The sequence below is a fragment of the Phoxinus phoxinus genome, assembly GCF_949152265.1.
Source record: "Phoxinus phoxinus genome assembly, chromosome: 20".
Lineage (NCBI taxonomy): Eukaryota > Metazoa > Chordata > Actinopteri > Cypriniformes > Leuciscidae > Phoxinus > Phoxinus phoxinus.
In genome coordinates, this window is record NC_136895.1 from 15,177,852 (window position 1) to 15,202,670 (window position 24,819).

At 38.7% G+C, this 24,819-nt stretch overlaps 2 protein-coding genes across 3 annotated transcripts in view; both read right to left on the reverse strand.

The window, feature by feature from the left end:
* Nucleotides 1-4,157: 4,157 nt before the first annotated feature.
* The window catches only part of foxq2 (forkhead box Q2), a 74,065-nt gene continuing 53,403 nt past the window's right edge, over nucleotides 4,158-24,819 (reverse strand). Inside the window, exons 2-3 of one of the 2 annotated variants that reach the window (XM_079592861.1) lie at nucleotides 5,382-6,008; nucleotides 4,158-4,639 (exon numbers count right to left, since the gene is read on the reverse strand). In XM_079592861.1, coding sequence (XP_079448987.1) covers nucleotides 4,283-4,639; nucleotides 5,382-5,774 — 750 coding nt within the window. In that variant the 5' untranslated portion in view covers nucleotides 5,775-6,008 and the 3' untranslated portion in view covers nucleotides 4,158-4,282. Of the gene's footprint in view, nucleotides 4,640-5,381; nucleotides 6,786-24,819 lie in introns of those variants that run through there. The other variant, XM_079592860.1, reaches the window with a different exon arrangement.
* LOC306988107 (uncharacterized protein) overlaps nucleotides 10,903-24,819 on the reverse strand; it is a 65,825-nt gene continuing 51,908 nt past the window's right edge. The window contains exons 22-26 of the mRNA XM_079592859.1: nucleotides 19,144-19,227; nucleotides 16,217-16,276; nucleotides 15,981-16,052; nucleotides 15,339-15,394; nucleotides 10,903-10,989 (exon numbers count right to left, since the gene is read on the reverse strand). Of these exons, the coding sequence (XP_079448985.1) occupies nucleotides 10,986-10,989; nucleotides 15,339-15,394; nucleotides 15,981-16,052; nucleotides 16,217-16,276; nucleotides 19,144-19,227 (276 nt within the window). The 3' untranslated portion in view covers nucleotides 10,903-10,985. The remainder of the gene's footprint in view (nucleotides 10,990-15,338; nucleotides 15,395-15,980; nucleotides 16,053-16,216; nucleotides 16,277-19,143; nucleotides 19,228-24,819) is intronic.

A 24,819-nucleotide genomic window follows, 5' to 3' on the forward strand; every position in this document is an offset into this window, starting at 1 on the left:
TGCGCCTGCTCTTTCTTTAAAAATAAAGTGGATAAATAAATCCTGTGAGTACAATGAGCGTATTGTGCCACCTAGTGTTTAGATTGTGTATAGATTGCTATAAAAACAAAAACAAAGCTGAAAGGTCATGCAAAGATAATGATACTTTCACCCTAACCAAGCCCCTTAGTGTAAATTCTATTGTAATAAGTATTCAGAAAAAAAAAGAAATAAAGAAAATAACTTCAGTTGTCTATATCAGCCTTTGCACCTCAGAATCCAAATCTGTACTGTTAGGCAGCCTCAAATGTCTGATGATCTGGGGTAAGTCTGTCTTAACCAAACTGTGCTGATCCTGCGTTGCACAGTTAATCACCAGGTAGCAGAAAGCTTTGGCACCGTGAAGGCGTTTGATCAAATCAGCTTTGGAATGCTGAATAGGACTAAAACCGGGGCCAGAATGTTTTGATCGGCCTTTGCCCCGCGACTCATCTCTTCTTACCCCACTGTCCGTTAATCAGGCCCACGTCTCCGGCGTTAATCTCCGCCCCCTCCCATGTACCTAATTAGATTAAGGGGATCAACACACCAAGCACTCCTCCACAGCTTAATGGGGTTGAGGGGACAGGCCTTTGATTAGAACGAGAAAATGAACAGAAGTCAGTAACACACGCATGCGTGTCTCTTTACCAGAGATACAGTGTGTTGAGATGGGAGTCAAAATGCTTGAGCCTTTACACTTTTTACACAGCTACAAAATAGCCAACAGTAATGAAAACAGATTCACTCAAAACTGTGTGAGTTTGTGCTTGAGAGAGAGAGAGAGAGAGAGAGAGAGAGAGAGAGAGAGAGAGAGAGAGAGAGAGAGAGAGAGAGAGAGAGAGAGAGAGAGAGAGAGAGTGCAAATTGCAACCTGGTCAACAGCTTGTATCTTATAAACATAAGGCACGCATATGCAAGAGAATTAACGTCCTAAAGCTGTCAAAGGCAAGAGGATTTAATGCCGAGGACCTTTCATGGGAATTAAGCAAATTAATGCAAAGAAAAGAAAGATTTGGTTCAGAAAATTTAATTAGATGGCTTTGTAACAGTGATAATTGCTTAACAACCTTGTTTCTTGGGTAGGTTCCCACTCCTCTCTCCCATAATTGTGGATATTTATGTCTCAGTTATCCTTCAAAGAAAAAGGAGAACATTGTTAATTAAATCTAATTTTCTTCAAATAAATGTGCGTTGTATTTGTGTTGGTTGATAGAAATGCACATTTAATTGATCAATTAAATATGTATAATTAATAATAATTATTAATAATATTTTGTTCCAATAATATATAGCTATATATATATATATATACATTTTTAAAAGCTAGTTTTGTCAAGTATCCTCACAAGCACAGTTAAATTAAATCTTAAATGAACATTGTGAGAAAATGGGTTGTGTGTCAGGTCCACTTGATGTGCCTCGGGTCTTAAAGTGACAGTTGCCTAATAATAAACCTGCTGCTGATTGTCATTAAGGATAATCAAAGAAACAAAGACATCACCAACTCGCTGCTCTTAACTGAATTACTTTAGCTTTAGTAAGGATTAATCTATATTTATTTTATAATTTATGCAGTGAAGACTGTGAAGTGTTTGTTAACTTTATTCAATTTCTGTATCCTACCTGAGACCTATACCTGAAAATCTCAACAACAAAAAAATCAAAAATAACAAAAAAACATTGTGCACAATAAAAAAACAAACATTTAGCATTTTGCCTGGGCAAGTAAAAATCTGAACCGGTCTGACTGAGCCAATAGAAAAAAAATTGATCCCTGATGTATTGAAGTGCACATCAGGTAAATGGGACATTTATTATAATGGGTTTATGAGAAAATTCTTTTAAGTTCACTTAAAAGTTGTATTTTTTAAAGCCTAATAAATGTTAAAATGTATAGCTTTTCAACAAATGCTGAATGGCTATAATTAATGGCTAAATACTGGCCTTCTTTCATAAAAAGATGCCAATAAACAAATATTTAAAATATGGGCTACTGTCTTTATGTTGCTTCTACATTAATTTGGAGTTTAAATGGGAAATTATTACGATATAAAAATATATTAAAAACTTTAATGTTAGGTGTGATCATCGCGATTAATTACAGAAAAACTTGGGATTAATTAGTTCAATTAGTTCAATCGATTGACAGCACTAATATATATATATATATGTGTGTGTATATATATATATATATATATGTGTGTGTGTGTGTGTGTGTATATATATAAATAAATATATTTAAAAAAAAATATATATATATATATATACGCACACACACTATATATATATATATATATATATATATATATATAATTAATTAAATATATATAAATGTATAATTACGAGTCTATAAAGTATGTGCACTATCATTAAGACCTGCCTGAACAAGTATCAGAAAGTATGTTAGCTTTATGGTAGGACACAGCAGTCTTTACAAGAATAAATGTGAATTTTGACTGTAAACATTTATAAATTGGGTCACTAATTTGAGCTCTCTTTTTCTCCAGGCGGGTCAGGGTTATGCGAATGACTGCCTACATCTACATGGCGTCTTTAGTTCATCCTTTCGAAAGTGAAGTGGGTCAAGACCGCTGTCTTCCTGAAGCTGGTAGGAATCAGAGAACTCTTAAAGGCGTCAGAAAGGACGTAAGCCGAAATCATAATTTAGCCACTAATTATTCTGTCCAGATGTCCCACATTAGCTCATGACCCTCTTGTTCTGCACACGGTAATACAGTTTTGAGGCTACATCTCGCCCCACACTCGGCTAACTCATCCCTCCCTCCCTCTTCTCCAGCAGAAGTGTAGGTCTTCACCCGAGGAACGCTTACCAGATTATGCTGTGTGATAAGCTTCCTATTTTTCGAAACTGCATGGCGATTTATGGGATTATCTGGGTACTTATCCCGGAGTCGGCTTTGGGCAGCCTGCCGAAATCTCTTAGACTAAAGATTTGGCTTCTGAGCTCTTCTGTCTAATTATTATCTGGAGTGGCCACATCCGTGAGGAATGTGTTCACTTTTTTTACACCATGCATAATGTCCTCCCGAAGTGATGCGCGCACACTAACACACTTGGTGAGAAATTAAATGGTATTATTGTATTACTGGTCTTAATCATTTGTTATGTTGCCCTCTAAGATTTTTTTAACCTAATTTCACGGTTTGCCTATATCTGTTTAAGCGCACAGGATTTTGTACTATCCTTATGGACCTTATTAGTTCTATCTCTAATTGCACAATACAGTTTATTTTCTTCACTGGATGTTTGGTTTATATATTCCGGGTTCAGTACGTAATGTTGGTTACCACAAAAATGAAAAAAAAGGGGGGTTACAGGAAGGCACTTAAGTGAATGGGGCCATTTTGTAAACCTTAAAGTATCACTGTTTCAAAAGTTTAGATATAAGACGTAAACAGTGAGCTTTACAATGTTTTTAGTGTGAAAAAAATTACCTATTAACCTTTTCTGTGTAAGGTCATTTCAAATTTTACTTCACAAAGCCATAAACCCTAAAATAACTGTAAAAATGCTGATTTTAAACAGCTTTACAATTCAAATAATACACACATTTTAATAGAACAAGTGCTTTTATAAAATGATAAGATTCACATTTGTGACCCTGGACCACAAAACCAGTCACATGGGTCAATTTTTTTAAAGAAAATTGAGATGTATACACCATCTGAAAGCTGAATAAATCAGCTTTCCATTGATGTTAGGATAGGACAATATTTGGCCAAGATATGACTATTTGAAAATCTGGAATCTGAGGGTGCAAAAAAATTTGAACGTTGAGAAAATCTCCTTTAAAGTTGTCCATTTATGTTCACGATTGTGCTGCATTCACTCACAAAAATTAATGTTTTATATTTACAGTAGGAAATATATAATTTTGACCCATACGATGTATTGTTGGCTATTGCCACAAATATACCCGTGCGACTTGTGACTGGTTTTGTGATCCAGGGTCACATTTCTGTTTTTAAATCCTGTAAAAATTTGGCTAATTTACTTCCATCGTAAGTGCATCAATGTAACCTTGAATTTTGCTTCTTTTTTAATATAACAGATGTTGAAATAGTTAAGAGGACTCCTTTAAGAGGATGCGATGATTAAGAAAACGCAATACTTTTCATCTAACTTTATTTATTTTTCATTTTACATATAAATGTGCACATATACAAGATGGATTAGAAAATATGTACAATTTAATTTCCAACACTGTTACATGCAGACATTATTTCAGGGTTAGATCCGGCTATATCAATCCATGAAGGGATGGTGTGCGATGTGTCTGAAGTGCAGCCCAGCTCCAGTAGACTCTGGGCGAGAAGCTCATCATTAACGGATGGGATGGTGGACAACACCAACACGGTGTCCGTTTCAGGCGGCCGAGGGTTTGGTAATGCGCGGGTAGAGCGAAGGGCAGCTGCCCCGTTACCCTGCGGATCCTTCTCCGGGCTCGACGCCGGTGGTAGTCCCCATTAGAGAAGTCTTGAAAGTTGGCCGGATGAATAGCCCAGAAATGGCCCTTGCCGTTGTCACTGCGGCCGGCTTTGATGAAGCACTCGTTTAAAGAGAGATTGTGTCGGACGCTGTTTCTCCAGTTCTTGTCCTGTTTAAAGAGTAGAGAATGTGAATTATGGCTCATATGAAAGTCAAAGATGATACTTGAACCTCCGAGTATGAAAGATCTATAGACAAAATAGGCAGTGTATAAATTATTATCAAGCAACTGCAGAGGGATAATTTAAGAATTACCCGTCACAGTACAATATCATGCTAAATTGTCAAATCTTTTGGTTTTGACGATACAATCTCAATGTAAGTCTTTGTCAGATCATGGGATTCAAACTTGGTCTAACAGATAAAGATCCAATGACTTTATTAGACACTAAATTCAGATCCCAGTTCATAATATTTTGCCGTGGTTTGTGTTTCCTTGTCTTTGTGTTGTAGGTCTTTTAAAGAAGTGCTTTGCCAAATGCAGTAAACAACAGGATTACGGTTTGTAGACTTCCTTAGAAAAATTGTTTGGTAAGGATTACAAATGTGAAGAACTGCAGTGTAAAAAAAAAAGTTGCTGCCTTAAATTTCTTAAGTAAAATCAACTTGGATGTTTAAGTCATTTCAACTTTAATGACATTAAATTGACTTAAAAAAAAAGAGTTGAATCTTGTAAAACATATAAAAAAGTTAACTCTAACTTATTTTTAATGAGTTAAACCAATGTAAAAGCAAATGTCATAACTTATTGATCACATAATTTTGACTTTTCAAGAGATTTTGTAGCAAAATTGCCCAACATTTGCAGACAAACTCTTTGAGGGAGCTTATGGCTTTCAAAGGTACAATACCTTGCTTTTGAAGTAAGGATAGTGATCCATGATCCACTGGTAAATATCACACAGTAGGAGTTTCTTTTCTTCTGAATCCAAGATGGCCATGGAAATGAGGGCAATGTAAGACTGCGCTGGCTTCTCATCCGTTCCTTCACTCTTCTCGCTCGCCTTCTCATGTTCCTCTTCACATTCGTTATCTTCGTTTTCCTGGTCCTCCGATTTTACGCTATCCTGTTCTGAGAGAGTTTTTTGTTCGGTTTCGTCGACTGTGGTTTGAAGACATTCTGGAGGGACATTGTGCTCTGGTTCTGCTCTCTCGGTGTTGCGTCCCTTATTGTACAATAGGTAGTCAATGGTGAACTGAAGTCCCAGTTGTTCTCGATTGCTGCGGCATGTGTTGTCCTCCATATCTGTATTGTTGGATCTCTGTCGCTTAGTGGTTGAAAATAAATTTTTTGGAACCCACTAACATTTTGTCCTGGTTCGACTTTGAGCGTTCTGTCTTTTCAAGAAGCGCTGTTAAAGATTAGTCCAACAAACAATTAATTCGGTAACAGATGTGACGTCAGTCTCCGAGGCATGCGTAAAGCGAGTAAACGGGTAAATACGTTCGTTAAGTTGTGTGTTTGTTCGCTTAGCCACCTGTTCGGACCGAACAACAACACCAGTTGCGAATCTTCCTAGAAAGCCTCCTTCTAGATAGACTTCTCTCACAATGACCAGAGAGTTAACGCCACTTAATTTAAATGCTCTGCATATTTAACCACGTAATTAGAAGCAAAGTGGGGTACAAGAGAGTTAGAGGCAGGGGGTCTAATTGAGGGGGATTATTTTTTATTAACCCAAGCAAATCTTTGTAATTACGAGAGATTACACAGATTAATGTACACAAATTGTCTCGGGTGGTGGCTGCAGTGGTACAACATGACCTCTGGGTGTGTTTATCCTGTTTGGGTCAAGTCTTTAGGACCAAAACAAAAGCATTCTGTATTTTTGATTACTGTAACTTAAGATTTTTTTTTTTTTAAATACAGTTTTAGAAATCCGCTTTCATGCACTAATGTCAATATGAATGTTAAAATGTTTAGTACAGTACTTTATTTATGATTTTTGTTGTTGTTGTGTTCAATCAACAGTTAACAGTTTAAGTAGCCTAATATACAGTATAATGCAGTTATGTGACGCAACCTTTTAATTTAATTCCAAACATTAAAGTTTAATTTTAAGAGAGCATTTCCAATCAAATTTCACATTTATGCTTTATTACTTTTATCCAAAGTGACTTACACTGCACTAAAAGTATAATTTCTTTCTTTCATATTTTTCACATGCTTACCCTGGGAATCGAACCCATGACCTTGCTGTTGCTAGCACTATTTTCTACTGTTTGAGTTAAATAAATTCTCAAAATGACCTTGTGTATAATGTAGAAATCATAATTTTCTTTTTTCCATTTGTCTTTTTTTCCCATTCAGGTCTATTGTAAAGAAAATACTACTAATAATACTTTAAAAAATATATATTAAAATTTATTTTTCAAATGGAAAAAAAAAATACTTTAAATGAAATCTGGTGTCAGCATAAAATAGGCTACATTTTAAAATATAAAAGTGTCTACTAAATAAATCTAATATAATAAATTAAACATAAAATAAAGTACCTACTGAATGAAAATATTGTTTAAAATAGAATGCATTATGTCAATTAAGTCAGCTTTTATGGTCATTCAACCAAGTGTGGCCCTTATAGGCCCTGGTGCTAATTTTACACACTATTTTGAGATTTGAGATTTAAGACTCACCGTCCACAGGACATTGCATAACAGTGCAGCACATAACAGAAGTGAGATGTGATTGTGAAGTATCTCATTATTGGTTTCAGTTTAAGTATAAATAAAATTCTATCTTTATTTTTCAGCTTTTCTCTGACATTTATCTTTATTTGTTTTATTTTATTTAATAAAAGGTGTTGAACTGGGTCAACATCTGCACTAATATTCTTATTTTGCACAATAAAACTTTTTTTTTTTTTTTTTTTTCAGGAGTCATTTTACCGGAGGTCTATATGTGAACAAGCATGTTGTATTGGTTTCAGATTATCCAAATGAGTGCCCTAAAAGACTTTGTCAATTAGTTCATTATAGGTCTTATGAAGGTAGTGATTGGATTACATGTGAAACTGTGTTCCTGTTAAAGCCTCTGTTAGTGTGGTTGTTTGTCTGTTGTTGACCTGACACTGGAGTGGACAATGATATTACTGGGACGTGAGTGATTGATGTCTTCACTCAAAAGGTATGAGAGTTGAGCACGTGGACTACAGCATATCCCTATGACTCATGTGCATATTTGACTTTAAATATAACCACACACACACACACACACACACACACACACACACACACATACAGGCATATGTGGTTTATGAGGCCACTGTGTTTTTTCAGTGGTTTATGGGGACCCACCTTTTCGATTATCCAATAAAGATAAAAGTTATGTCAAAAATTTTCATTTGGTCTACAGAAGACAAATCTCACTTCAAAAACTTAATTTCATTTTTATAACATACATATATTAAATATGTGACATTGTACAGGGTTATGGGGACAAAACCACATTGTGGTTTATGAGGACAATAGTGTTTATGAGGTCTCTATATATACAACACACAGATCGAGTTAATTGATGGTTTATGAGGACAATAGTGTTAATGAGGTCTCTATATATACAACACACAGATCGAGTTAATTGATGGTTTATGAGGACAATAGTGTTTATGAGCTCTATATATATATATACAACACACAGATCGAGTTAATTGATGGTTTATGAGGACAATAGTGTTTATGAGCTCTATATATACAACACACAGATCGAGTTAATTGATGGTTTATGAGGACAATAGTGTTTATGAGGTCTCTATATATACAACACACAGATCGAGTTAATTGATGGTTTATGAGGACAATAGTGTTTATGAGCTCTATATATATATATACAACACACAGATCGAGTTAATTGATGGTTTATGAGGACAATAGTGTTTATGAGGTCTCTATATATACAACAGATCGAGTTAATTGATGGTTTATGAGGACAATAGTGTTTATGAGGTCTCTTTATATACAACAGATCGAGTTAATTGATGGTTTATGAGGACAATAGTGTTTATGAGCTCTATATATATATATACAACACACAGATCGAGTTAATTGATGGTTTATGAGGACAATAGTGTTTATGAGCTCTATATATATATATACAACACACAGATCGAGTTAATTGATGGTTTATGAGGACAATAGTGTTTATGAGGTCTCTATATATATACAACACACAGATCGAGTTAATTGATGGTTTATGAGGACAATAGTGTTTATGAGGTCTCTATATATACAACAGATCGAGTTAATTAATTGTATATGGGAACACAAACTACAAAGTCATTATCGTTTATACATATATGTACAAAATGGGAGAAGGAGCAATTATACATCTGCAATCAATTCACTTCTGGACAATATGTCATTGCTCTACTTTGCCACTACCTGTTTGTGATTGCAAGTATGTACTGACATGTGCACATATACTGCAGAAAAAGTACAAACCAAGAGAGAAAATGTCTGGTTTTGCATTAGGAGATACAGACAGTAGCATAAATATTAGTGTTTCATTAACAAGTTATTTTTTAATGGTTTCCTGGCCAGGAATTACCGTAGATTAATCAAGGACTATGCCTCACATAAATTAGGACATTTCATATATTATAAATAAATATTTTGTACACTTCATATAATGGAAATGGTACTATTTGTGATCACAGGCTCCTGGCTCCTTTTGAGTTCATGTTGTTATTAAGTAAATTAACCTATCACTGGATAGTGCAAAATGATTCTCACAGATATGAAATATACCAGCACAAAAATGGTCTATTACACAAATAATCTGTCATCTTTAAACTATTTTCTCTTATGTCACAATTCATACCCTAGTAAAAAGTAAGTATTATATTTAATATATTTAAAATACATTTATTTCATACTAAGTATAGTTAAAATCCATTAACATATTTACTGACAGATTTTTGAGACTTACTGATATAAAAAGTATTATTAAACTTTATTTGATGTACTACTGCATAATGCATATTTCTTAAAAATAATTGTTTTAATTTCTCTTTTGGTGAAGACTGTATGATCTCTGAAAAATAAATGAGAAATATTTATAGTGCTTTAAGAACAAATTTAGTTGTTACAATTTAGCAGACTATAAGTATTCCAGTTTAGGATACTAAAATTACCAATTGCAGGGCATTTTAATTTAATTCAATTACATTAAAGTATTTTTATTTTTTATTAGGGTGTACTTCACTGTTTCAAAGAACTAAAGGTAAATTAGTGGAAAAACAACCTTGGTATAACCCTGACTCAACTGCGGATCCAGTTTTCCTTTAGCTACTCTAACAATGTTTGTTACTTTTATAGAGAATGTGTAATGTTTTTAGCTATTAACCTAGCTCCAAAATTGTTTACTAATGTAGGGCTAAGTCTGTCTCAATGGGATCTCTGTCTGTCATTTTCTGGTATCCTCAAGAACCAAAAGATGAGACCTGGAATTAAACAGTGTACTTTTACTGCAGAAGTTGTTTGTCTGTTGTATAGGGTTATATATTGTCACTGTCCTTCCAAAACCTTGTATGTCCAAATAAGCAGGTTTTTAGGAAATTGAAAAAAACACTTAACTTTTTAAACAATTACTAATACTCTGTGTTGTCAAAGTTAACAAGCACTTTTTAATACTTTTTATTGGTTAAATATTTTCAAAACCCAGTGATAATCATGAAGAATGACAAATATGAATGATTTATGGCTAAAAATATGGAGAGGACGTTTCAGAAGGACAGCAGTGTTATGACAGTAAAGCAGAATAATGGAGCCAAATCAAAAACATCAGAGAAATCAGATAAATGCTTTGTTAAAGAGATAATCCTTACAGTGTGTCTGTATCCCAAAAACTAAAAATAAAGAATGTTTGTAAATAGAAATGTTTGACAGCGTAAATGTACAAACACCTTAAACTGTTTGAAGCAGCCATCTCACTAGTCAGCTGAAACTGAAGAAGGTGCTGGTATTATTTGAACACTTTAGGGTGGTTTCCCATACAGGGCTTAAGACTAGTTCTAGACTAAAATAAACATTACAGCTGTCTGAACTGAAAACAGGTTGCGCTGACATATTAAAATGGATCAGTGCTATTGTTTTGTCTCAAAATGAACACACATTCATTTTTGTAAGCCATGTTTGTAAAACCACTTGGGCATTAATATATTTGTTAATCTATAAAATATTTCCTTCAAACACAACATTCAGCCAAAATTATCCATAATAATTATCTAAGATGTCTTCCTCTCCTCAGCTGACCATAGCTCAGCTATTTTATATGTCCAGTGATGTTATGTTTACACTGAAATGTTGATACTGTCCCAAACATTTCATTTTGCTTCATAAGATATGTAATAACCCCCTGATCTCATGTGGTTTACTTTTAAAGGGTTCATCCCAAAATGAAAATGTTATCATTAATTACTCACCCTCACGTCGTTCCAAACCCGTAAGACCTTCGTTCACCTTCAGAACACAAATATTTTTGATGATATCAGAGAGGTATCTGCCCCTCCATAGACAGCAACACAACTGAAATTATTTAGGTCCAGAAACATAGTAAATACAGTCCATGTGACATCAGTGGATCAACTTCAGTTTTGAGAAGTATTTATTTATATTTTATGTATGTTTTTTTTAAATGTTTTTTTTATATATATGCATTTTTTGGGAAAACAGATGACCATAGACTGGCGAGGAACTATATATGGTAATTTCATTGATCTAGATTTGCTAAATATAGATTTTTTTAAGTCACAAAAGCTCAGAAGTCTTGTAATACCCTCCAATAACACTTCAGGGTTGAAGTTATAAATTTCCATTTATTTCAATGAGTGAAAAATGAATTTAATTTCTGGATAAAACACGAAGAAGTAATGCTATTACACAAACTGCTATATGTTATAATGATAACACTGTCAATTCATGAAAGATTTGTGAATATTCATAAAAAAACAACTTTTAGGAAGTACAATCAGTAAACACGTAAGAATTAGAAGAGTAAACGGTAACACTTTACAATAAGATGTCATTTGTTAACATTAAATGCATAAGTTAACATGAACTAAGAATGAACAGCTGTATTTTTATTCACTAACATTAACGTTAATGTTAGTTAATAAAAATACAGCTGTTCATTCGGTAACACTTAATAATAACGCTCAGTTGTAAGTTATTTACAAGTAATTAGTTAATGATGAACTAATCATTTACAAAACATCATCATAAGTGATTAATAAGTGATATGTTAGTATTTTTATATACGTTTTATAGATTAGGTTATATATAATTTACAAGTGATTAGATAATGATGAACTAATAATTTACAAAACATGATTATACGTTCACAAATGATTATTAAGTAATATGCTAAAAATGTACAAATCTGTCGTAATTTATCTTAAATAGCATATCATGAAATATTCAAACAGATCCTTAGTAAGTGGTTAATAAGTTACTAGTTAATATATTATTTGTCACTTCAAAATAATTAAAATATCAATCATTTAAATGTTTAACCTTCACTGAAGATCGCATCATGAATAAATTTACAAATCTTTCTGCATCCCCTAATCTAAAGTGTAAACAATTCATCAGTTGTAAATGTTTTACTCATTTTTCAAAGGTCTTTCACCCAGTGTGTATACCCACCTGATGCCCACACAACCTGTAACCGGCAGGTTTGTAAAACATTTACAACTGATGAGTAGTTTACACTTTAGATTAGGGGATGCAGAAAGATTTGTACATTATTTATTCATTATTTATTCATCAACAGCGTTTGAATACTTTGTAGTGTGTACTGCAATGTAAGGACTGACTGGTGAGGGTAAAGATGTTTTCTTTGGCAAACATGAGCTGCTCCCCAAATGACGCACTATAGACTCTGCACTTAACTAACGCACTATGCACCATGTAGTGTATGAATTAATTATTTAGTTATTTAGTATTTTATAACGCCCCACAGGAACCTATTTTTTTTTTCATATCAACTTTAAATTTGGAATAACTTATTTAGATGTAAGACTTCAAATTGATATAAAATTTAGGATAAAACCTGTTATGTACAATACGTATTTTATATAAAATATAATACAAATTTTTGTGTATTCTCTTTACAGTAAATTTAAACTTCTGTAATTTGTTAATACTTTTTTTGGTAACACTTTAAAATACGGATCCTTCGTTAATGAATAACTACACAGGAACAAATGAGTAACACAATGTTAACAATCTAGTAACTACAGTTAACTAACAAGTAACTCTGATTAACGAATTAGTAATTGATAGCACACAGATTTTAAGTAGTAGTTAACTATTAACTAATCAATAACTACTATTTTTTTAATACTTCCCAGAGAACTACTGAATTTTTTACAGATTTAAGTGGTAGTTCACTAATAACTACTATTTTTCAATACTTCCCAGAGAAATAATGAAAAAAATTCACAATTCATGCAAAACTTAATAACTAATGCAGGAAAAATTACTAGCACTAGATTAACATTACTGCTAGATACTGTACACTAATTATAAATATGTAATAGCGTAGCAGACTTATGATTTGGGAAAGCTGTCAATAATTAGCCTATGCACTGCTGTCTTTTAGAGAACTATTCATAAACTAAATAATTTTTAAGAATTGTTTTTATAAATGCACTTGTCTGGAACACTTACCCTGTGGCCGATTTTCCGGCATTCCTCTGGACTGGCTTTGAAGAACTAGACTCATCATGGTGAGTACTGGAACATACTGAGTCATCAGCCATCCAAATACCAGTTATTTTATTATTTAACCTACTTCTCAAAAGTGTTTTTATGTATGTCTCTTTGCTCATATGTAGATATATATATAAATATGTGTTTGTATATATATCCTGTGAATGATTAGATGATTCTACCCTTTCGGGTTGGCTCTTCATTAGTAACTACAGCATGGAATCATGATAACTAGTAATGACTCAAGTGTTACTACATACTTCTATAGGAATTATTAATTATTTGGATCCGTATTCTAAAGTGAAGATCATGTTAACTAACTAGTAATGGCTCAAGTGTTAATGCATACTTCTAAAGAAATTTTCTAAAAGTATAGTATTTAAAAGTTCACAAACAATATCTCACACGCTTGAAATGACTTGTGTTTGGTATTCCTATAGAAGTATGTAGTAACACTTGAGTCATTACTAGTTAGTTAACATGATCTTCACTTTAGAATACGGATCCAAATAATTAGTAGTTCCTATAGAAGTATGCATTAACACTTGAGTCATTACTAGTTATCATGATTCCATGCTGTAGTTACTAATGAAGAGCCAACCCGAAAGGGTAGAATCATCTAATCATTCACAGGATATATATACAAACACATATTTATATATATATCTACATATGAGCAAAGAGACATACATAAAAACACTTTTGAGAAGTAGGTTAAATAATAAAATAACTGGTATTTGGATGGCTGATGACTCAGTATGTTCCAGTACTCACCATGATGAGTCTAGTTCTTCAAAGCCAGTCCAGAGGAATGCCGGAAAATCGGCCACAGGGTAAGTGTTCCAGACAAGTGCATTTATAAAAACAATTCTTAAAAATTATTTAGTTTATGAATAGTTCTCTAAAAGACAGCAGTGCATAGGCTAATTATTGACAGCTTTCCCAAATCATAAGTCTGCTACGCTATTACATATTTATAATTAGTGTAGAGTATCTAGCAGTAATGTTAATCTAGTGCTAGTAATTTTTCCTGCATTAGTTATTAAGTTTTGCATGAATTGTGAATTTTTTTCATTATTCTCTGGGAAGTATTGAAAAATCGTAGTTATTGATTAGTTATTAGTGAACTACCACTTAAATCTGTAAAAAATTCAGTAGTTCTCTGGGAAGTATTAAAAAAATAGTAGTTATTGATTAGTTAATAGTGAACTACCACTTAAATCTGTGTGCTATTAATTACTAATTCGTTAATCAGAGTTACTTGTTAGTTAACTGTAGTTACTAGATTGTTAACATTGTGTTACTCATTTGTTCCTGTGTAGTTATTCATTAACGAAGGATCCGTATTTTAAAGTGTTACCCTTTTTTTTTATTCCGCTTCTGCAGTAATCTGCTGATTGTTTTCTTTAAAAAGAGACCTACCTTAGATCCAAAGTGTTCATGAATTACAATTTAAGTTTGGATAAACTTAAAAAATGGGGGTGACAGTTAAGGGGTTAACTAGTAATTTTTTACCATTTACTAAGGATCTGTTTGATTATTTCATGATATGCCATTTTTCAGATAATTTACGACAGATGGGTAAATCGTTAGCATAGTACTTAATAAAATTAACATATCACTTATTCATAATTTATAAACACAGTCATGTTTTGAAAATAATTAGTTCATCATTAACTAATGACTTGTAAATGAATTAATAAAACATACACAAATTGTTAGCATATCACTTAATCATTTGTGTATGTTTTGTAAATGATTATTTCATCATTAACTAATCACTTATAAAAGACTTACAACTGAACATTATAATAAAGTGTTACCGTTCATTCTTAGTTCATGTTAACTTATGTATTTAATGTTAACAAATGACATCTTATTGTAAAGTGTTACTGAGTAAACAAGAGTGGAATCAGTTAAAAGTTAGTCATTTTGCGCCTTAGGGTTACCCCTCTGTTACGGACAAAATCTCTGATGTTTTGTAATGTTCTATTTTGTAGAACTGGCTCGCACTTCTTGCACAGCTCACACTCTCTTAAAGATGCCAGATGACCTTTGGCAATGTGTGGTTTGAAATGCTTTAATACTGCATTGACCTCTGCATTCGACCACGGTCGCCTTGCACCTTTGTCTGGCTTCGGTTTACCACCAACTAAGAACAAACAAGACAATACAAATGTTTGTTAAAATCAATAACTAGTTTTTTGGTATTGTGCCTTGCAGGACACCTTTGAATAGAGAGTATCCCAAATTGAATAACAAAGTGTCATGTTTCTTATCAAAAAGCCAATCTGTAGCTTTTATTCTTTATGCTTTGTCTTTTAATTATTTAATGAAAAGTCATTAAATCTAATCCATATTAGCACTAGAAATTGAGATTCAATTTTGTAAAATATAGGGGTGTAACGGGGTATCGTGTGTCATACGATTCATGGTAATTTTCCAAATCATAGTGATCATCCCTATCCCCTTGTTAGTGGAGACTTGAGTGAGCAGAGCAGGTGCGTGTCATTTATTCGTTTGGAATGGACTTGTCAAAGGGAGCGATGTCATTTCCTCATTATCTTCAGCTGGGATGTTCCCGTGACGAACATGTGTGCGTAGACAGATGTCACTGTTTTAACGTCATAAATGTATTTTTATTTATGTGACCATGAAACGTACGATACGCAGATCATTACACCCCTAGTAAAATATATTTTATATTAAATACAAATTAAATTCCAACTTGACCATACCAATGCGTCCAGGAATTGGTCTGTCAGCTGAACTGCATGTAGGTTGATCGGTGTGCATGTCCAAGTTACTGCCTGAAAAATATGTAAAAACAGAACAGATGCAATTTATTGACATAGTATTTGAGGTATGCCTGTTTCACAGTGAGTGTACAGAGAAATAGAAACCTGGTATAACTTTTTTTGTAATTTCTTTTTTTTTAAATATTCTATTAGCAAATAAAAATCAATCTACATACCATTTTGTCCACATATATTTGTGTCAGTCTCCTCTCTGTCAGATGTGTCCATGTGTTCATCTAACAATCATGTAACAGAAAAGTGTAGGTGATGCATTTTATTAAATTCAGTGCACCCCACTGATGATCAGTGCTGCTACAATTTCATTTTCTGCAGAGTTGTAGTGAAATTCTCTAGGTTATGTACGGTAACCCTCGTTCTCTGATGGAGTGAATGGAGACGCTGTGTTGAGTGTACGACACTAGGGTTGCTCTTGGGAGCCCAAACACCTTTGAGATCTTTGAGAAAAGGCCAATGAAATTGGGGTGTGCAGAATTTGCATAGCTAGCCACACCCCGATATCCGGGTATAAATAGCCTAGCTTAGCATCTGCTCACTCATTCCATTCTGAGGGCAGCGTGTCACAACCAAATGACCCTCCTTCTTCACGACTTTCCAACGTCCAAAATTTTAGGCTGCAGTCTCCACCATCGGGAGAACCTCCATGTAGGCGGAAGCCCATTAGCTGTTGCCTTTTCTCTATACTTACCAATAATTAACTTGGATGTAATGTTGGGAAAGTGCCCTGATTCCACCAGGGAGAGAAGACACTACGGATATCACATCCTGCCGCCTAGGGGAGGTGACGTGACAATTCCACCTATAGACTCACTGAGGAAGTACTATGGGGAAGGTCTCCACGTGAGGGGAGATCTGCCAAGCACAAGACCTGTTAACAGTGTGACCTAAGGGGAACACTGCGCCCCACATGTGGAGCACAGAGCTTGGGCAAGGGTTCACTTTCTGGGAACTTGACTTGTGTTGAGTTCTCAATAGCAAGTTCCTCCACCAAACTTGCTAAGAACAGGGAGTGCTTTGTGTGATGGAAGGGTGGTCCAGGGTTCATAGAAGGAATTCATTCTGGAACGAATGAGCGAGTCACCACCAGAGGGGGTGTCGCTGGAATAGGCTTTACACCTTGCAGTCATCAAGGGCTGACGTTCAGCGTTCGTGAGGATGCCTGCCCCATTCACAGATTGTAAAATCTGGTGAATGTATTAGGTGTACCCCAACCTGTAGCTCTACAAATATCTGCTAGAGAGGCCCCATTTGCCAGGGCTGCCGATGAGTGTGGATGCAGACAGGCGCCTTTCCAGGCCACCTTGTAGGAACGAGAGCACAGATCCGAAGCTACATCTCCGTGGGTCCTTCCCATGGGAAGAGCACCAGTTGACGAAAATGCACCACTTCAGGTCGTACAGTTGTCTCATTGAGGGGGCTCTGGCCTGAGTGATGCTGTTCACCACTGCTGGTAAAAGCTCTCTTAAATCCTCCTGGTTCAGGAACCAACATGGAGGTTGGACCCTCAAAGGTGAACCGTAGGAACGGTCTGTGCTTTGGCAGGATTAAGACATGGAAATACGCGTCCTTCAGGTCTGAAGCAACAAACCAATCTTGTGCTCTGACTCTGACACATGTCAGTATGCGTTTCAGGGTTAGCATTTTGAACGAAAGCTTGTGAAGGGGCCGGTTTAGAATCCTCAAGTCCAAGATTGGTTAATATTAGTCTGCCATCTTCTTGGGTACAATGAAGTATGGGGTGAAGAAGCCCTTCATTTTGGCTTGGGGGACAGACAGACTCAACTGCTCCCTTCCTCAGAAGGGTTGCAACCTCCGCCCGCAGAACAGCAGCATTCTCGCCTCCCACCGAGGTAAAAAGAATGCCCCTGAACTTGGGCGGTTGCCTGGAGAACTGAATCAAATAGCTGAGCTGAATGGTTCTGAGGAGCCATCAGGAGGAACTGGAGAGGGCTTGACCAAGCATCCAGATACCCAGCCAATGGTGCCAGAGGAACTACAATCAACGTTCCTTGGGTGGGGTTGTGGCTGGGCAGACTGGCAGGAATTGTGGTAGGAAGTGAAATGTCCTGCAACCCAATCCATGCCTTGTCTACGAGGGCTGCTCTCTGCATCAGTGGTGGATGTGGGAGACTGTGCTCGCCAACATGCACTGACTGGGCAGAGAGTGCACCCTCTCTCACCTGAACATGAGGAGCCAAACATGCCTTAAATCCAACAATGAGGTTCAAAGAGGTGAGTGAAACGCTGCTTCTCATGAAGAGACGCTGCATTCGGCTCAGAAGAATAAAACAAGTGAGCAGATGCTAAGCTAGGCTATTTATACCCGAATATCCGGGTGTGGCTAGCTATGGCAAATTCTGCACAGCCCAGTTTGATTGGCCTTTTGTCAAGGATCTCAGAGGTGTTTGGGCTGCCAAGAGTGACCCCTAGTGTCGTACACTCTACAAAACCTTGAAGTAAATGACTGAAAGGGAACATTTAGCCTTGTCATTTCTAGACTGTTAATGTTAAAATCAGCATTTACTGTTGTGATAATACATGCATTATCTGCAAATCTTTAATACTGTACTTTTTCATAGCAGAGAGGCAGCACACACAGACTGGAAGATCCTTAATTGAAGATAATTTGGTGGTACATAATTATAGGATGTAGAAACGAAAGATCATCATCACCATGACTCTAAAGCATGTGAGATTTATACAGCCTCGTTACATTGCTATTAAAAAATAGCACTGCTTATTTTAAATTGTGGAAATAAGCAAAAGATTTTAAAAGTTGATTGTGACACGTGGTCCCAATGAAACGGTGGTGGGCTTACAATGCTTACAATGAGTGAAAGTATAGCAGGACACTGACTTTTTAACCACAAATAAAATAAAAATAAAAAACTCATCTAACCATGGGTGTGTGCACTGGTTGTTGATATAGGGGAAGAGAGGTGCTCCCATACCCCACTAAAAAAATAGTTTAAAAAATAATTACAAAAACCCTCACCTATTGCAGACCATGTTAGTACGGAAAAGAAATAAAAAAAATTTTACTCTAGTATGCTAAAACGTTTTTGTTAGCATTTAAAATACATACCATTAATTTCATCTGCAGTTTCTGTGTCCAGGGTTGTATCTTCATCACTCTCATCCTCATCGTCGTCATCATCATCTGTGAAATCTGGACAATCAATGGGAAAGTACCAATTCAATCTTCAGTCAAAACAAAATTCCAACTTTCGTATACTTCATTGTGGCTGGGTTCTTATGCTTACAAGGTGATATTGGGTAAAACTAGTCTTTACCATACAGTGGGGGTAGTTGCAAATAATGTACTTGGCATTTCCTTTCCTTTTGTATTTCCTCCCCCTCACTGTTTTTGATGTGCAAAATAGAGGTTCAAAATATAAACAAAATATAAATAAACAAGGCAGACAGCCTACAACTGTTTGTTTTCTTCATTTTCTAAATGCACAAAATTGTGTTGGTATTATGTGTATACAAATAAAAGTAGATCCACAGATTCACAGATTCGATTGCTGTATTGCTCTTGTCTATAGGATCAAAACTGAATGTGTAATTTAAGTTCTTATTGGGGTCATCAGGAGAAGACGCTTCAAAATGCGTATTTGTGTTTGCCAACCCCAGGGGGTTAAGTTGTACTCATTAGGGATGTACGGATGAGGAAATTAAGCATAAACAAAATGTTCCGTTGAGCTTTTGCCTCCCTCATTGTCCGGTCAATGATTGTGCTGTTTTATTATTGTAACAATACACAGCAACATCAGACAAGGGTAAAAGTCAAACTGAATGGTTTAACAACATGGGCAGATAAAACACAATGCTAAACAGTAAAGCAGTGGGAGGTAAGTATAATCCAAAGGGAAAAGGGTACCAGGTACGTATATTCCAAAGAGAAAATAGTACCAGGTAAGTATATTCCAAAGAGAAAAGAGTACCAGGTAAGTATATTCCAAAGAGAAAAGAGTACCAGGTAAGTATATTCCAAAGAGAAAAGAGTACCAGGTAAGTATATTCCAAAGAGAAAAGAGTACCAGGTAAATATATTCCAAAGAGAAAAGAGTACCAGGTAAGTATATTCCAAAGGGAAAAGAGTACCAGGTAAGTATATTCCAAAGAGAAAAGAGTACCAGGTAAGTATATTCCAAAGGGAAAAGGGTACCAGGTTGTAACGGTCACCAGCTGGAGTGCCCTTGAGAGCCACCTGAGGGCACTCCACATCAAGACTATTATCATTCACTCACAGACTACATCTCCCATCATTCTCTGCCTGGACTCATCAGCACTCATTATCACATTCATCTGTATCTCATCTTCTTGTTTAGTTCACCCCATATAAGCCTGGTTCACCCCATCACTCACTGCGAAGTTTTGTATGTTGTTGCACTGCATTTCCGAGCGTTTCTCCTGGTTTCATGTCTCTTGGTATTTTGGATTTCTTGCCTGTTCCGTGGATTACTCTTTTGCCTCTGACCCCTGCCTGTTTTGTTTGTTTGTTTGGACTGCCTACCTGTGCTTTGACCTTTTGCTTGTGCTGATTACGATTCTGGATTACACTTCAAATAAAGCTGTATTTGGATCTCACCTTCTAGTCTCGGAACAGTTTCGTGACAGAAAACTTCGCCACACCGAGATCCAGCAGCCATGCCAACATGTGTCCGGATGTCCAAATCATGCGTCTCCGTCAGGAGAATCGGTCCATCGAAGACTACGTCGCAGATTTTATTGAACTGGCACATCTCACGCTAATGAGCACCGAGTGCTTAATGATCTTTTTCCGCGGAGGATTATCTGAACCGCTCCGGTCATTGATGCCCAACCATGATCCTCACGGGACATTAGAACAGTATATAGACCTGGTCCTGTTGTTGAGCGGTTCATCATTTACTGTGGGCATGGAGGAGAAGGAGCTCCGTGAACCTGCAGTATCCCCTCAGTCTGATCTTCACGTCACGCCTGCCCAGCCTGAGAATCTTCACATCACGCCAACCATAAAGCCTGCCACCAGATCGGTCTATGGGCGTCTAGGACTTATTTCCAACATGACAGATCCACCGCTGATGTCAGCACGTACTGCCAAGAGGGCCGCCCGAACAGAGTCTCGTTCCGCCGAGACCACCGTCCCAGGGTCTGGTCCTGCTGCGACCACCGATCCAGGGCCATATCCTAAGATGGCCGCCGTTCCTGAATCTCTTCACTTCATGCCGGCCAAGTCTGAGTATCTCCACGTCATGTCTGCTGATCCAGAACCAGAGACTGTCCACGTCACGTCTGCCGATCCAGAGACTGTCCACGTCACGTCGGCCGATCCAGAGACTGTCCACGTCACGTCGGCCGATCCAGAGACTGAGCTTCACGTCACGTCGGCCGATCCAGAGACTGACCTTCACGTCACGTCGGCCGATCCAGAGACTGAGCTTCACGTCACGTCGGCCGATCCAGAGACTGAGCTTCACGTCACGTCGGCCGATCCAGAGACTGAGCTTCACGTCACGTCGGCCGATCCAGAGACTGAGCTTCACGTCACGTCGGCTGACTCCACGCCTGTGCCTTCGGACAAGATGGCCGACTCCACGCCTGTGCCTTCGGACAAGATGGCCGACTCCACGCCTGTGCCTTCGGACAAGATGGCCGACTCCACGCCTGTGCCTTCGGACAAGATGGCCGACTCCACGCCTGTGCCTTCGGACAAGATGGCCGACTCCACGCCTGTGCCTTCGGACAAGATGGCCGACTCCACGCCTGTGCCTTCGGACAAGATGGCCGACTCCACGCCTGTGCCTTCGGACAAGATGGCCGACTCCACGCCTGTGCCTTCGGACAAGATGGCCGACTCCACGCCTGTGCCTTCGGACAAGATGGCCGACTCCACGCCTGTGCCTTCGGACAAGATGGCCGACTCCACGCCTGTGCCTTCGGACAAGATGGCCGACTCCACGCCTGTGCCTTCGGACAAGATGGCCGACTCCACGCCTGTGCCTTCGGACAAGATGGCCGACTCCACGCCTGTGCCTTCGGACAAGATGGCCGACTCCACGCCTGTGCCTTCGGACAAGATGGCCGACTCCACGCCTGTGCCTTCGGACAAGATGGCCGACTCCACGCCTGTGCCTTCGGACAAGATGGCCGACTCCACGCCTGTGCCTTCGGACAAGATGGCCGACTCCACGCCTATGCCTTCGGACAAGATGGCCGACTCCACGCCTGTGCCTTCGGACAAGATGGCCGACTCCACGCCTGTGCCTTCGGACAAGATGGCCGACTCCACGCCTGTGCCTTCGGACAAGATGGCCGACTCCACGCCTGTGCCTTCGGACAAGATGGCCGACTCCACGCCTGTGCCTTCGGACAAGATGGCCGACTCCACGCCTGTGCCTTCGGACAAGATGGCCGACTCCACGCCTGTGCCTTCGGACAAGATGGCCGACTCCACGCCTGTGCCTTCGGACAAGATGGCCGACTCCACGCCTGTGCCTTCGGACAAGATGGCCGACTCCACGCCTGTGCCTTCGGACAAGATGGCCGACTCCACGCCTGTGCCTTCGGACAAGATGGCCGACTCCACGCCTGTGCCTTCGGACAAGATGGCCGACTCCACGCCTGTGCCTTCGGACAAGATGGCCGACTCCACGCCTGTGCCTTCGGACAAGATGGCCGACTCCACGCCTGTGCCTTCGGACAAGATGGCCGACTCCACGCCTGTGCCTTCGGACAAGATGGCCGACTCCACGCCTGTGCCTTCGGACAAGATGGCCGACTCCACGCCTGTGCCTTCGGACAAGATGGCCGACTCCACGCCTGTGCCTTCGGACAAGATGGCCGACTCCACGCCTGTGCCTTCGGACAAGATGGCCGACTCCACGCCTGTGCCTTCGGACAAGATGGCCGACTCCACGCCTGTGCCTTCGGACAAGATGGCCGACTCCACGCCTGTGCCTTCGGACAAGATGGCCGACTCCACGCCTGTGCCTTCGGACAAGATGGCCGACTCCACGCCTGTGCCTTCGGACAAGATGGCCGACTCCACGCCTGTGCCTTCGGACAAGATGGCCGACTCCACGCCTGTGCCTTCGGACAAGATGGCCGACTCCACGCCTGTGCCTTCGGACAAGATGGCCGACTCCACGCCTGTGCCTTCGGACAAGATGGCCGACTCCACGCCTGTGCCTTCGGACAAGATGGCCGACTCCACGCCTGTGCCTTCGGACAAGATGGCCGACTCCACGCCTGTGTCTTCGGACAAGATGGCCGACTCCACGCCTGTGTCTTCGGACAAGATGGCCACCGCCACGCCTGTGTCTTCGGACAAGATGGCCACCGCATCCCCGGAGCCCGTTCCTGAGCCGGTGTCTGCTCCTGAGCCGGTATCTGCTCCAGCCTATGACCCCGTAGCTGCCCCCAAGAAAATGTTTAGGGGGGGCAGTAGGTCCCACGATGGGACCATAGAGGCCGCGCCGCCATGGTCTCCTGAACTGCCGGTTCTACCGTGGCCACCAGAAGGGTCTTCTTCACCATGGCAGCCCGAGGATCGTCTCCGCCATGGCCGCCTGAAGGGTCGTCTCCTCCCTGGTCGCCTGCGCTACCTGATCCGCCCTGGTCACCTGCTCTTCCTTGGTCGCCTGCTCCGCCCTGGTCGCCTGCTCTGCCTGCTTTTGGATTTCTTGCCTGTTCCGTGGATTACTCTTTTGCCTCTGACCCCTGCCTGTTTTGTTTGTTTGTTTGTTTGTTTGGACTGCCTACCTGTGCTTTGACCTTTTGCTTGTGCTGATTACGATTCTGGATTACACTTCAAATAAAGCTGTATTTGGATCTCACCTTCTAGTCTCGGAGCAGTTTCGTGACACAGGTAAGTATATTTCAAAGGGAAAAGGGTACCAGGTAAGTATATTCCAAAGGGAAAAGGGTACCAGGTAAGTATATTCCAAAGGGAAAAGGGTACCAGATAAGTATATTCCAAAGAGAAAAGAGTACCAGGTAAGTATATTCCAAAGAGAAAAGAGTACCAGGTAAGTATATTCCAAAGGGAAAAGGGTACCAGGTAAGTATGTTCCAAAGAGAAAAGGGTACCAGGTACGTATATTCCAAAGGAAATGGGTACCAGGTAAGTATATTCCAAAGGAAATGGGTAACAGTTAAGTACATGCACATGTAAGCATGTTCCAAAGGGAAATGGATAACAGGTAAATATATTCCAAAGGTAAAGGGGTACCAGTTAAGTAATTCCAAATTGAAACAGGTAACAGGTAAGTATATTCCAAAGGGAAAAGGGTACCAGGTAAGTATGTTCCAAAGAGAAAAGGGTACCAGGTACGTATATTCCAAAGGATATGGGTACCAGGTAAGTATATTCCAAAGGAAATAGTAAGCATGTTCCAAAGGGAAATGGATAACAGGTAAATATATTCCAAAGGTAAAGGGGTACCAGTTAAGTAATTCCAAATTGAAACAGGTAACAGGTAAGTATATTCCAAAGAGAAAAGAGTACCAGGTAAGAATATTCCAAAGGGAAAAGGGTAACAGGTAAGTATATTCCAAAGAGAAAAGAGTACCAGGTAAGTATATTCCAAAGGGAAAGGGGCAATAGGTAAGTATATTCAATTGTGTATTAACTTACCACCAATTTCATCAAGCGTTTTTCCTCGTAGCTCATGCAGCTTTCCTTTCTCAAGGGCAAGAAGCAGCTTGGAAATTTTTGCACTCTGTATGGTGGCCTCAGAAAGACGGTAAAACTGTCTGTGCACTGTTATGTCGT